Below are 13,813 nucleotides of genomic sequence, written 5' to 3'. Positions count from 1 at the left end.
ATTGCTTAGAATCTATATGCAAATATGGAAAATGGAGCTTGAGGAGTTGTTGGTCAAAGAATACAAAATTTCAGTTAGATAGTAGGAAAACATTGAAGATATGTATTGCACAACATGGTGACTATAGTTAATAGCAATATATTTATTCTTGAAAAATGCTGAGAGTAGATTTTAAGCATTCTTACCACAAAATTGATAATTATGTTAGATAATATGTTAATTAGTTTGATATAGCCATTTCACAATTTGTATATATATAATAATATATACAGTGATATTCAAAATATCATGTCACATGTGATAAATATATACAATTTTGTCAAAAGAAGAAATTAAACTTTAAAAGAAAACAAGTATTCAGGAAAATAACATAATAATATTGAGTCATTTAACCAATGAACATAGCATACCTCTCTATTTATTTCTATCTTCTTTATTCATGTCAGTGTTCCAGTACAGAGATCTTGCATGTTTTTTGCTAGATTAATCTTTAGTATTTTGCTTTGCATGATTGTAAAAAAATTGTTTTTTAAATAGTTTTCAAATTATTTAATGTAATTATTAAAGAATTTTGAATATTGACTTTATGTCCTATAACCATCCTTAATTTCTTTATTAGTTCTAGTAGTTTTAACCTACATGCTTTAGAAACGTACGCATAAACAATCATTTTACCCGCAAGTAAATTCAGACTTACTTCTTCCTTTGCAATCTTTATGCCAAGGTTAACTAAAAATAGTGAGAGCTGACTTCTTCACTTTGTTCTCAATTTTAAAGTAATATTTCACTATTGAGTATGATGTGAACTGCAGATTTTTAATGGACGCCCTTTATCGGATTCAGTAGGTCCCCCATTATTCCTAAGTTGCAGAGAGTTTTTATGACAAAATGGTTTTGAATTTTGTCATATGCTTTTTGAAACCTACCGAAATGAACATAAGAATTTTCTCCTTTATTCTGTTAACATGGACAATTTACACAAATTTAATTTTAAAATATGAAGCCAGCTTTGCATTTGTGAATTAATCTCCATTTGATTATGTTATATTATCATTTTTATATATTGGATGATTCAGTTGACTAATGTTTGGTTAAGAATTTTGACATCCTTTCATAAAAGATATTGGATTGCTCTATAATTTTATTTTCTTATTATGTCTTTGTCAGGTTTTTTTTTTTATTGGGGTATACTGGCATCAACAAATGATCTGGGAAATGCAATTCATCTTCCTCTGTTTTCTAAAGTAACTTCAGATTAAAATTAATTCTCTTTAAAATGCTTGATAAAATTTCCCAGTGAAACTATCTGAGTCTCTAGTTTTCTTTGTGGGAAGAACATTTTAAATGCATTGGGTAATTTTTATTAGACATAGGACTACATAAGTTTTGTATTAATATCTTTGGGGAGGGTCAATTTTTGATATATTGTATTTTTCAAGTAATTTGTTCAATTCATCTAAATTGTCAAATCATTGGCAATTGGCAGTTTTAAAAATTCTGTTATTATTTTCTTGAAGTCTATAGCATCTATCTGGATATCCCCTCTGTGGTTTTTAAAATGATTAAATTGTGCTTTTCTCCTTTTATTGATCACTTATGTTAGGAGTTTATCAATTTTCTTAATCTTTTCAAAAAAACTCCTGCCATTTTATTTTTTGTATTTTTATTGATTCTGTTCTATTTATTATATTATTCATTTGACCTGTTTTGGGTTTAAATTACATTTTCTTTTGCTACCTATCAATTTGGAAAGTTAAATGATTTTAAACCTTTCTTCTTTTATCATATGAACTTTTAAATATAAACTTCCTTCTATCAGTTCTTTAGCTGCTGCTCATGAATTCAGAATGCTTTATGTTCATTATCTATTTAACATAATTTATAATTTCTCTTGAAATTTATATTTTGTTGTCTAATTTCCAAGTATTTGAGCTTTATTAAATATTACTTTTTTTATTTCTACACTGGATGTTTATGATCTGAGAACATACTCTCTAAGATGTCAAACTTTAGAAGTTTATTGAAATTTAACTTATGGCTCAGTGCATGGTCTCTCTTGGTAAACAAATAAATGTGGATTTTTCCAGTCTGTGATTATGGATTCCTACCTTTCTTTCATTTTTTCAGTATTTCTTCATGTTTTTTGAAGCTCTGTTATGAGGTACATACCTATTTAGAATATTTTGAATCTTTATATTTTTATATCTTATAAATCGATATTTTAATAACTGTGATGATCTCCACTTAATCTCAGATATCACTTTTTGTCATGAAGTCTACTTTGTTTTTTATTAATATTGTTATAGTAGTTTTCATATGCTTACTCTGTATGGTATGTCTTACCTGATTTTGTTTAACTTTCAACCTATCTTTATTTTCATTTAAAAGATTTCTTATAAAGAGTAAAATAGATGGAGATTTTATCCTGAAAGTTACTGTGTGTTTAGTCCATAAATTTAATATAGTTAATAATATGATCGGGCTTTGCTATTTGTTTCCTATTTGTGTCACAAAATTTTTGTTCCCATTCTTCCTTTTCTGTCTACTTTTACGTTAAACAAATATTTTTCAGTATTCCATTTTATTTCCTTTATTATCTTTTTAGCAGTACTGCTTTGTATATATTTTTTTCCATTCCAACTTTTATTTTAGGTTCAGGGAGTACATGGGTAAATTATGTGTCATGGGATTTGGTGCACAGATTATTTCATCACCCAGATAATAAGCATACGTTTTTCAATCTTCACCCCGCTCCCACCCTTCTCAAGTAGGCCCTAGTGTCTATTGTTGCCTTCTTTGTGTCCACGTGGACTCAATGTTTAGCTCCCACTCATAAGAGAGAACATGCAGTATCTGGTTTTCTATTCTTACATTAATTCACTTAGGATAATGGCCTTTGGCTCCATCCGTGTTGCTTCAAAGGACATGATTTTATTCTTTTTTATGGCTGTGTAGTATTCCATTGTGTATATGTACTACATTTCTTTATTCAGTCCACTGATGATTGTACCTAGGTTGATGCCATGTCTTTGTTACTGTGAATAGGGCTGTGATGAACATATACATGCATGTGGCTTTATGGTAGAATGATATATATTCCTTTGGGTAAATGCCCAGTAATGGGATTGCTGAGTTGAGTGCTAGTTCTGTTTTAAGTTTTTCAAGAAATCTCCCAACTGTTTCCCACAGTGGCTGAACTAATTTACATTCCCACCAGCAGTGTATAAATGTTCCCTTTCTCTGCAACCTCCCCAGTATCTGTTATTTTTGACTTTCAGTAATAGCCGTTCTGACGGGTGTGAGATGCTAGTATTTTAAGCTCATGATATAGTGATATAGTCCTATCTGTTGGACTACTGTTTTCATATGTTGCACATAATTTATAAGCCACTAATACAATGTTGTAATTTTTGTTTGAAGTCACAAAATTACAAAAACAGTCTTAAAGAAATGAAAAGAAGGAAACAAAATTTACATTAACCCAAACTTTCCCATTTCCCATACTCTGTGGTTCTATCTTATATATATTGCCCTCCTGCTTGAAAAATTTCCTTTTAGCATTTTTTTTTTTTTTTGGTAGTGCAGAGCTGCTGGTGACAAATTTTCGCAACTTCCCTTTATCTGAAAATGTCTTTAATCTACTTTCATTATTGAAGGATATTTTCATCATAGTTACAGAGGTGTGTGTTTTCTTCTTTGTTTAGCACTTTAAAGATGTGGTACCATTATTTTCTGGATTTCATTCATTCTTATGACAACATAGCCATTATTTGTTTCTCTGTTCTATATATATCTTTAATTCACTAGATGATTTCAAAACTTTTTTGTATCTACTTTTTGACAGTTATACCATGTATGATAAAACTTTGGCCTGTAGACCAAATCTAACTCATGGCCTACATTTGTATGACCTGTAAGCAAAGGATGTTTCTGCATTTGTAAAGGTTTGTTAAAAGAAGAAGTAGAAGGGGAGAATGGAGAGAACTATGAGGGGGAAGAAGAGAAGGAGGAATGAATAGAGTCTTTATATGGCTTATTTTATTATCTGGCCCTTTACAGAAAAGTTTTCAGCCTCAGAGTAAACTGATGTGTCTGTATGGCTTTCAAGCTTACCTTGCTTAATTCACAAAGCTTCTAGGAACTATAAATTGAGATTTTATTCCACATTTAGGAAATTTTAGGCTATTATTTTAAAACCTGTTTTTGGATCAATGTTTTTCCTTCTCTTTCTAGGACTCCAACTGCATGTGTGCTAAGGTGTTGATTGTATCTGAGGCAGTGCTAATTAATTTTTTTTTCTTTCTCTGTTCTTTAGATTGGATCTTTTCCCGTTTATCTGTCCTTATACTTTGTTCTACATGTAATGCATCTTTAATTTAATAGCTGATTTTAAAATATTCTCATTAGGCCAGGCACAGTGGCTCACACCTGTAATCCCATCACTTTGGAAGGCCGAGGCAGGCAAATCACTTGCGGTCAGGAGTTCAAGACCAACCTGGCCAACATGGTGAAACACCATCTCTATTAAAAATACAAAATTTAGTCAGGCATGGTGGCAGCCACCTGTAATCTCAGCTACTCTGGAGACTGAGGCAGGAGAATAGCTTGAACCCAGGAACTGAGGCTGCAGTGGGCCGAACTTGTGCCAGTGCACTTCCGCCTGGGTGAGAGAGCGAGACCAGTGCACTTCAGCCTGGGCGAGAGAGCGAGACCCTATCTCAAAAATAAATGAATAAATAAATAAATAAATAAATCTTCATTATTTATATATAATTTTAACAATTATACCGTGTTTGAGAAAACTCTGGCCTGTAGACCAAATCCTGGCCTATGGCCAGATGACTACAAAAGTAGTCGTTAGGTAGACTTTTCTTCCTCCTATCATCTCTCCCTGATGTTAAGCATATCCAGTGGATTATTAAATTGAGGTATTTTACTTTTCAGCTTTCTGGAGTTCTTATGTTCCTTAGAGCTTCCATGTCCCTGCTGAAATGCTCCAGGCCTTCACTCATTATAAACATTATTTTCTTTATATTCTTGGACATATTTACAGAACTTACGTTGACTTCCTTGTATGCTAATTTCGATATCTGGGTCACCTCAGGATCTGCTTTTTTCAACTTCTTTTTTTTAATAAGGACAACATTTTCCTGTTTCTTTCCTGTATATCTAATACAGTAGTCCTCCTTTATTCACAGAGGATATGTTCCAGGAACCCCAGTTGATACCTGAAATCACAGATAGTACCAAACCTATATGTACTATGTTTTTTTCTGTTTGATACCTGTGACGGGACTAAGTGACTAACAGGAGGGTAGTGTCTCTACAGCATAGATATGCTGGACAAAGGGATGATTCATATCCCTGGCAAGACAGAGCAAGATGGCTTGAGATTTCATCACACTATTCAAAATGGAATGCAAATGAAAACTTAAGAATGTTTATTTCTGGAGTTTTGCATTTAATATTTTTGAACTGTGGTTAACCATGATAACTGAAACCTCAGACAGCAAAACTGCAGATGAGGTGGGGACTACTGTAATTTATCATCTGTACAGGACATTTTGGAGAATACAATGCAGAGACACTGGTTTCTGTTATGTTCCTCTGAAGATTTTGAATTGGTTCTAATTAGTAATAAACTTGCTGAGTGATCACCGTGAAGTCATGAAAGTTTACTTTCATACTTTGTTAGGACAGATTAATGGCAAACTCCAGGTATTCATCAGACATTTCTAATGTAGTTAACTTAAAGTCCAATTTCTCTTTATTTTATGGTTTGTAACACCTGAAAACTCTTCTTACCTTGTTCAGTTTACCAGTGATTGCTTTCCACTGAATTTCCTAGAATCTTCTGAATGAATATACAATAAAGGGATCAGTTAAGGCTGGGAAGGGTATTGTTATGCAAATTTTGTGAACTGCAATTCTCTATGGTGTTCATAAAATTATTGTCTTAAAAATGTCATTTTAGATTTATCCACTTAATAACATTTCATTTATATGTGTATATAAAATACGCCTTACCTATTCTGTGCACAGTCCTAACTTCATAATGGGGGAATGAATGAATGTGTCTTAAACGAATGATGATTTTGAAACTGATCTGTGAACTTAGTTAATTGAGATTCAGTCAGGTATATAAATAAGTCTAATTTTAACACTCTGATTTGCAGTAGCAAACAAGTTTTCATTTGGAATTAAGCCTAGATATATATACATATGAAAGCTATATTTAATAGGTGGGTATTTCTTGGGCAAATAATTTAGTTTTTTGTTTTTTTCCTATTAAATCTGGAAAATAAATCTTGTATATATAGCATATGAACACAGTGTAGGTTTGTTTAATAAAGTAACTGTGTTCATATACTATATAAACAAGATAAAAAGGAATAAAACATGAAAATATCAATAATTATTGAATCTAAGTAACAAATATATAGGAGTTTATTGTTTCATCATCTTTACATTTGTGTAAGCACGTAAACGAACTGGATTTTAGACTTTATAAACATGTATTAAAGGTAATTCTTATAATTTTCTCAGTAATTTACTGCTCTGTATTACTAAAACTACTTTGTCTATAAAAGTTTGCTGAAATGAAAAATATTGCTATTTTTATTACATTTGGTTAAATTCATTTTAATATTTTTGTTAGGTATCTCCAAATTATCCAAGGCCATGCCAGCCATGTCACTGCAATCCAATTGGTTCCTTAAATGAAGTCTGTGTCAAGGATGAGAAACATGCTCGACGAGGTGAGAGCTGCAGCAGAATGTGACTGCTCTGATAAAAGGACAACTAAAAGCCAAATATGATTATTTTCAGAAGAAAATTTTGCAGTAAATGTCATTCATGTAATAAATTTATTCTTTAATCTATCAGTGTATTAGCGTTCCCTCCAGGAAGCAGTTTTTAAATTCATCTCAATAATTACTTTCATGTTTAATTATGTTTTCATAGCAAGAAGAGTTGAGTTATTTATTTTGAGATACACACACTCACACACACAGAGATAGAGAGAAAGACAGAGAGAAAGTCAATCACAAATCTGTGGTATACGTAATTTTTTCATGTCATGTTATAGTTTGTAGCTTCTATGAGTTCTAGCATGAAATGCCAGCGTTCACTGAGGAATGTGTGTGTTGTAGTGGGAAAAGCAAATAGAAGAACTCACACATTGAGATGTAGGCAATAATATAGAAAGCAAGAAGTGTTCATAAAGGACTAAGAAGGTAGTAGTCATGAGTTAATGAAGAGAAAGAGGCTGACACTAATTTAAGCTAAACACTTCCTTTGAGGAATGACATTCATGAACTCCAAACATTAAGGAATCAAATGCCAACATAACTCCTTGATATAAAGCGTTTAGGAGCTACTTCCAGGGCAGTTGCTCTCCAAGTTTAAGTAGGAAATTTATAGAATGCACTGGGACATTTCTTCTCTAGAAAGACTAAAATTAACCAAGGCTACAATGTAGGTTTTTTTTATTCCCTAATGACTTTACCATTAAAAGACTGGCAATGTTTGTTAGGCACAATTCTGATTACCTGCATTCTTTATAAAACTGTAGGATTATCAATCTGAGTGTTACATGTAGACTACATTTTGAAATATTAAAAAGCGAATACATTTTGATAGTTGAATGATGAATTACTGAGCTCACTTTTCGTTTTAAGCCTTCTTTTCTTTTTGTGGTGACAAGTAAATCACAATGTTGTTTTCATTAATATCATGTAACTCTTCCCTATCCCTTTTTGAATAATGAGTATATGATCACAGAATAAAAATGGAAAAATAGAAAAATAAATATACAATTCAGGGGTAATTCAGGAGAGATACCATTATTAACAATGTCATATATTTCTGTCATTAAGAGAAATTTCTGATATTACTCCTCTTAACTTTTTGTGATGAGTTTCCCCAAAAATCTATGAAGACGTTCTCTGAAGTCTGGTTTCAGCACTTAAATAACACGTCATTATATGGTTGTGCCATAATTGTTTACCCTCTAAACTTTATATGGACATTAAGATTGTTTCAAACTTTTGTTTATTGTAACCAGTCCTTTAATAATAATTATTCTGTGTAATTATTTTTCAATTATTATAAAAACAATACATAGTAAAATAAATTCTTAATAGTAAAGAAATAAAATAACAAGTGTCCTCTTCAACCTATTTATCCCAGTCTTACTTCCAAAATTGAAAATATTCAGCATTTTTTCCAATTCAGTTTTTTAGTGAGTTACCTTTAACATCTAAATAATATTCTTATCAGTACTTTTATCACCGTTACATATTGCCTATTGACTCTCCATCTGGAAAGGTGAAGAAATGTATCATTCACAACACCTCCCTCCTTCATTCCACCATTCATACATTTTTATTATGTGTTTCTTCTATGATATATTTATCATATTCAAGAGAGCTTACATGTCTATTTCATCGTTGACTACATTTAGACTTTCTCTTGCGGTCCTACTATATAAGATGTGATAAAGACCATCATCCCTACCTTCTTCGCCACTTCTCAGTGTCTGTCAATTACATATTTATCTTTTCAAAGATTTTCAGTTATATTCAGCTCCAGACCAATAATGAATGCTTATAATTTAGAAATAGAAATCTAATAATCAAGATTGTAACACTGTAATTAGATACATATTATTTGATACAGACTCAGATTGCAAAATTGGACAGATATCCATAGGTCATTTTTATCTTCATGCTTACTCTGATAACTTCTTTAGGAAAGAGTGTAAGATGTGGTCTTATGGTTTGCACTTCTTCATCAGATTACATAACCAGATAGTAGAAAAGGATATTTTGGTGTATTACTGGCATTAATTTGATTACCAGGGAAATACAATATATTTCTTTTCTGATTTTTCTTTTAGTTTTCTTCATTTTCCTTCGCTAGAAGGAGGTTTTCTCCCTCATAGATTTGTAAGAGCACTTTAAATATTAAAAACAGTGATAGTAGGTCACTTTTTAATAATCAGTTTTCAGATTTGCTTTGTGTCTCACTACTGTTGATAATTTCTAATGCACAAAACTTCAAAAGTTTTATGTAATCAGCTATCAAAAGTTCAGGCAAAATTCTCTACTTATAATAATGATATCATCCCATGGTTATTATATATTTTGATATTTTTATATTTCTTACATGCTTTATAATCCTAAAACTCTCATCTATCCAAAGATTAGAAAAATGTCTTTGTTTTCTTTATTTGTATGATTTCATTTTATAATACTTAATTTTTTAATCCATCTGGAATTTATTTTGTTATATTTTACAGGGAAAGTTTCAAACTACATTTTATTTTCCAATACTCTTTTTTACTCATCTACATTTAATATTACTTTCAGCTCATTAGACATATTATGTATATTTATTTTATTTTCTCTATCTGTTAGAAGCACTCTCTGTTATCTGAGTCTGAGTCTGCATTTTTATTTCTCTTCTATCTCTTACTGATATGGTCTTCATTTTCTTATGTGTGTGTATGTATGTATGTGTGTTTTGTGGATGTATGCCTGCATATGTATTTCTTAGTTTATTCTTTCAGAAGCCTTGAATTTACATGAGGTTATGTGATAATGACCCAGCTTATGTAGGACCTAGAATTTTTTGTTGTTCTTCTGTAAAGCCATGCTCCATGAACTGTAGTCTAGTCATCAGAATTTGCCAGTCAACTCCAGGAAAGACATTGTGTTAAAGAATGACTTAAGTCAATTTTTCTTTCTAGAAGTCCATTTTGTAGTTTCTCATCTCCAAGGAGTTTCTTTATTTCACATCAGTGCAACCATACTATTATCTGCCATCTACCTACCTATCTATCTATCTATCTATCTACACACGTACCTACTTATCTATTTTTCTACATTTAATTTTATTCTGTATCTTCAAGTGTTCCGAACAGGAAAGGTTCTTTGAACATCCAGTCTACAATATTTCCAGAAATAAAAGTTAAGATAGGCATTGTTTAATACATGAAGTACTTCTCCATTTAGCCTCTTTTCTGGAAATTTTAACATCAGAAGTAAATGTTAAACCACTTAATGCCTTTGTAAACTTTATTAAAATTATCAGATTTCTTTTCCATTTGGTCTATTGGTGTAATCTCTTAGAAATGAACTTATTAACATTAAACAATATTTATATTTCCAGAGTATGTTCTACCTGACATCACAGAGGATCCTTTTAATGTACTTTAGGATTCAGTTTGGAGTTTTGCTCATCTTGATTCATAAGTTAAATTGCCTGTGACTCAGACACCCACCAGTTGTGCTCCTTTGGCAAATCACTTAATTTCTCTGTGCCTTATTTACCTCATCTGTGAAACGGAAAAATAATAGTGTCTGTCTCATATAGATGTTTTGAGTACCAACTGAATTAACCCATGTGTTTTGTGTAATGCTAAGTATAATGACTACCTTAAAATAAGTGCTATTTGAGTCTTAGCAATTTTGTTTATTTTGTGTTATCATTTTTTGCATTTGGATATCAAGTTAAAATTAGCTTCATAAATTGAATTACATAGCTCTCCATTTCTATATGACCATAAGAGTTTCAAGTTTTGAAAACAGTCTGTAAAAATTAACTAGCATTACAGAAAATCAAACACCGCATGTTCTCACTCGTAGGTGGGTGTTGAACAACAAGAACACATGGATGGACACAGGGAGGGGAACATGATACATCGGGACCTGTCAGTGTGTGGGGGTCTAGGGGAAGGATAGCATTAGGAGAAATACCTAACGTAGATGACAGGTCGATGGCTGCAGCAAACCACCATGGCACGTGGATACCCATGTAATAAACCTGGATGTTCTGCACATGTATTCCAGAACTTAAAGTATAATAATAAAAAAATTAACTAGCATTAAAAGATATTTATGGTAGTTCTTTGATAATTTGTCATCTTTTGATACCCTTGATTAGCTTTGTTTATAGTTTCCTTTTGCTTGCTTTCCTTTTTTTCAAATCTCTTTATTTCCTGTGGTGTTTATGTTTTCTCTTTTTTATACTTAAGTGAATTGAATTTTAATTTATCTTTTTTTTTTAAGTAATGGACTATTTAAGCCTAGAAGTTTACTTTTGGGTACAGTTTTTTTTTTTCCCCATACCCAATAAACATTAAGTTCCCTTTTTACTGCTATTATATTCTACCTGGTTAGCTATTTATTTTTAATCAAAGTCTTGATTTTTCTCTTTAACCCAAGAGTTATTAAAGAGAAATATTGAGACATTAATTCTTAAAATGGTTGAATTTTGCATAAAATTATCTCATCATGTTTGATATTTGGAATTAATTTAATTCTAATTTTTGTGGCATTTGATACACATCTAAAGTAGTAATTTATGTTAAGAAAATAAGCCTTAGATAATTTCTGCTTTGATAATTGAACATTTTTTATAGATTAGTCAATCATAAACTATGGTAAATATTTATAGTTATATACCACATAATATGTAATTCGACATTATTAGATTATTCAAATTTTCTGTTTTTTCTCACTTCATCTGTAAATATTTAAGATGAGTAAGTTAGCATCACTTTCAGCCATTGACTTTTAAACTTTTTATTTCTGATATCTTTTGTTGTCTACATATTTTTGTACTGATAATTAGTGCTTATTTGAAGCATGAACATAATAATTTAAATCATGTTTTTATTATATTTTTATCAATGTAAAATGAGAGTTTGTCTTATTGAACCTAGTTTATTTGAGTTCTACTTTGGCCCTAATTAATATTTCACAACTTTTTTTTCTTTTCCATATGCTTTCTTGACACACATTCATTTTCTTTTATTTGTAATATTCCTGTTCATTTTGTGTATCTCTTGTGCACATTACATGTTTATGTTTTTAATAAAAACAGTAAGACTACTTAACTCATTAGTATGTATTTAGTATGCATTTCTGACACTAATTTTGTCATTCTGCTTTCTGCTTCCTCTCCCTAACGTTTCCTTGTCTTTTATTTTCCCCTCCTCCTTTCTTCTTTCTGATGGACTATATATACTACTGATCTGCTTTTATCTTCCTCCAGATTTTGAAGGTCTGTTAGTTGTATTAATTCATCCTGTATTTTTTCCATTTTTTAAATCAAAGACATGAGTAAACAATGTCTTTTGTACTTCTCTATGTTAAAAAAGTTAATTTAAACTTTTCATTTCCCTCATCTATTGCTTCTTATCCCCAAAGTATCAATTCCCATGAACACCTTTATTTTCTTTAATAATACTGCCAGTGGCAATGTTCTTAGAGAATCATTGTTAAACTGTTGTTTTAAGTAGTATATCTTTATTCCCAAGGCTACTTGCACCTGTGATAGTCTGTTGGAGCAGGCTTGTTTCATGAGCCACTAGTTTTGCATTCGTTACTGCTTATTCGTCTCAATGTAGCATCATCAGCATCAGTGTTTGTAGAAATCACTCCTTGGTCAATGTTTTCTATAGTCATAGTTTGGTAGATGCTTTGAGATTTCATCTTTCTTGTTTACGTTTTTAATATTTTTATTGACACTTAGAAGATGCTATGTTCAGCCAATCATAGAAAGCTTTTAATTAAACCCTATGCTCTTTGGTTTTAACTTTTCTTTATTGATGTACATAAAAAATCTATTTTTGTGTCAAAATAGTCTTTTAAAGGTTACTATCATTAAAACTTTAAGAATGAAATTGTGTATTTGTTTTAGAAATGTTGATATGTGGCTCATCTTTCTTTAGGTTTGGCACCTGGATCCTGTCATTGCAAAACTGGTTTTGGAGGTGTGAGCTGTGATCGGTGTGCCAGGGGCTACACTGGCTACCCAGACTGCAAAGCCTGTAACTGCAGTGGCTTAGGGAGCAAAAATGAGGACCCTTGTTTTGGCCCCTGTAACTGCAAGGTACATTGTTTATTCCAGTAATGTCCCACTGTCAAGATAGAAGGTTATTTTTCTTGGCTTCTCTGTTGATTTCCTTGGCATTAAGCAATTATAATGACTTCTGGAAGTATCCACTATCTATTCTATATGTGGTGACCCTATAAATGTCTTTAAATGCCCACCAGGTTCACTGTAGCAAGATGTTTATAAGGCACTTATCTAAAAGCCTACAAATGCACAGAGGATAAAACACATTTAAAGGCTATGTTATTTTATAACAAAAACACTTTCACCCCATTGCCCAACTAGGGTGTTAATTTAAAAATATACGGCACTAGAAATAGCAACCCTTTAAAACTAAAGTGCATTCAAATCTATTATACCTTTGCATCTAAATCAGAAATGAATTCTGTCAAGGGTTTTATTCTGAATTTTTAAATAAACTTCTAAATGTTGAACCCAAGTAAGTCTTCCCATACTCATTACATTCAAATTTTTCTGTTTAATTATAAAAAATGTACGAAGCCCTAATGAAATTGATTAAAGGCGTAATATTTTCTTCCAAGAGTACTTTTAGAAATGCAACTTTCTTTGTTGTACATGCTCACCTAATAACAAATCATGTTAACACCAAGGGATGCATTACTTCTGCAGCTTATAAACATTATGAAACATAGAGGTATGCACAAGTGAAAAATGAAAAGACTGATTTACTTTAGCTATGGTAATGAGTTCTATAACATTCTGACCAGATGGTGTATAACTACATTAGCTGAGAGAATGAACCATTCTTTGAAAAAGTTAGCATACCATACTAATGTAAAAATGAAAGTAACTACTTTTTTTCTTTATTTTCAATTAAAGAGGGACCCTTATTAAAAATATTTTAACCTGTTAGTATTATCTTGGCAGCTATGAAATATTATATAGTTGT

The 13,813-nt window shown here is 31.3% G+C and overlaps 1 protein-coding gene across 4 annotated transcripts in view; it reads left to right on the top strand.

Annotated features, from left to right (window-relative positions):
* LAMA2 (laminin subunit alpha 2) overlaps positions 1 to 13,813 on the top strand; it is a 622,674-nt gene that overhangs the window by 261,817 nt on the left and 347,044 nt on the right. For all 4 annotated transcript variants that reach the window (XM_033235504.1, XM_033235503.1, XM_033235507.1 and 1 more), the window contains exons 9-10: positions 6,659 to 6,758; positions 12,740 to 12,900. In XM_033235504.1, coding sequence (XP_033091395.1) covers positions 6,659 to 6,758; positions 12,740 to 12,900 — 261 coding nt within the window. The remainder of the gene's footprint in view (positions 1 to 6,658; positions 6,759 to 12,739; positions 12,901 to 13,813) is intronic.

Source organism: Trachypithecus francoisi, unplaced genomic scaffold, assembly GCF_009764315.1.
Source record: "Trachypithecus francoisi isolate TF-2019V2 unplaced genomic scaffold, Tfra_2.0 Lachesis_group15, whole genome shotgun sequence".
NCBI lineage: Eukaryota > Metazoa > Chordata > Mammalia > Primates > Cercopithecidae > Trachypithecus > Trachypithecus francoisi.
Note: the sequence above shows the minus strand (reverse complement) of the source record. Positions and strands in the feature narration are given on the sequence as shown.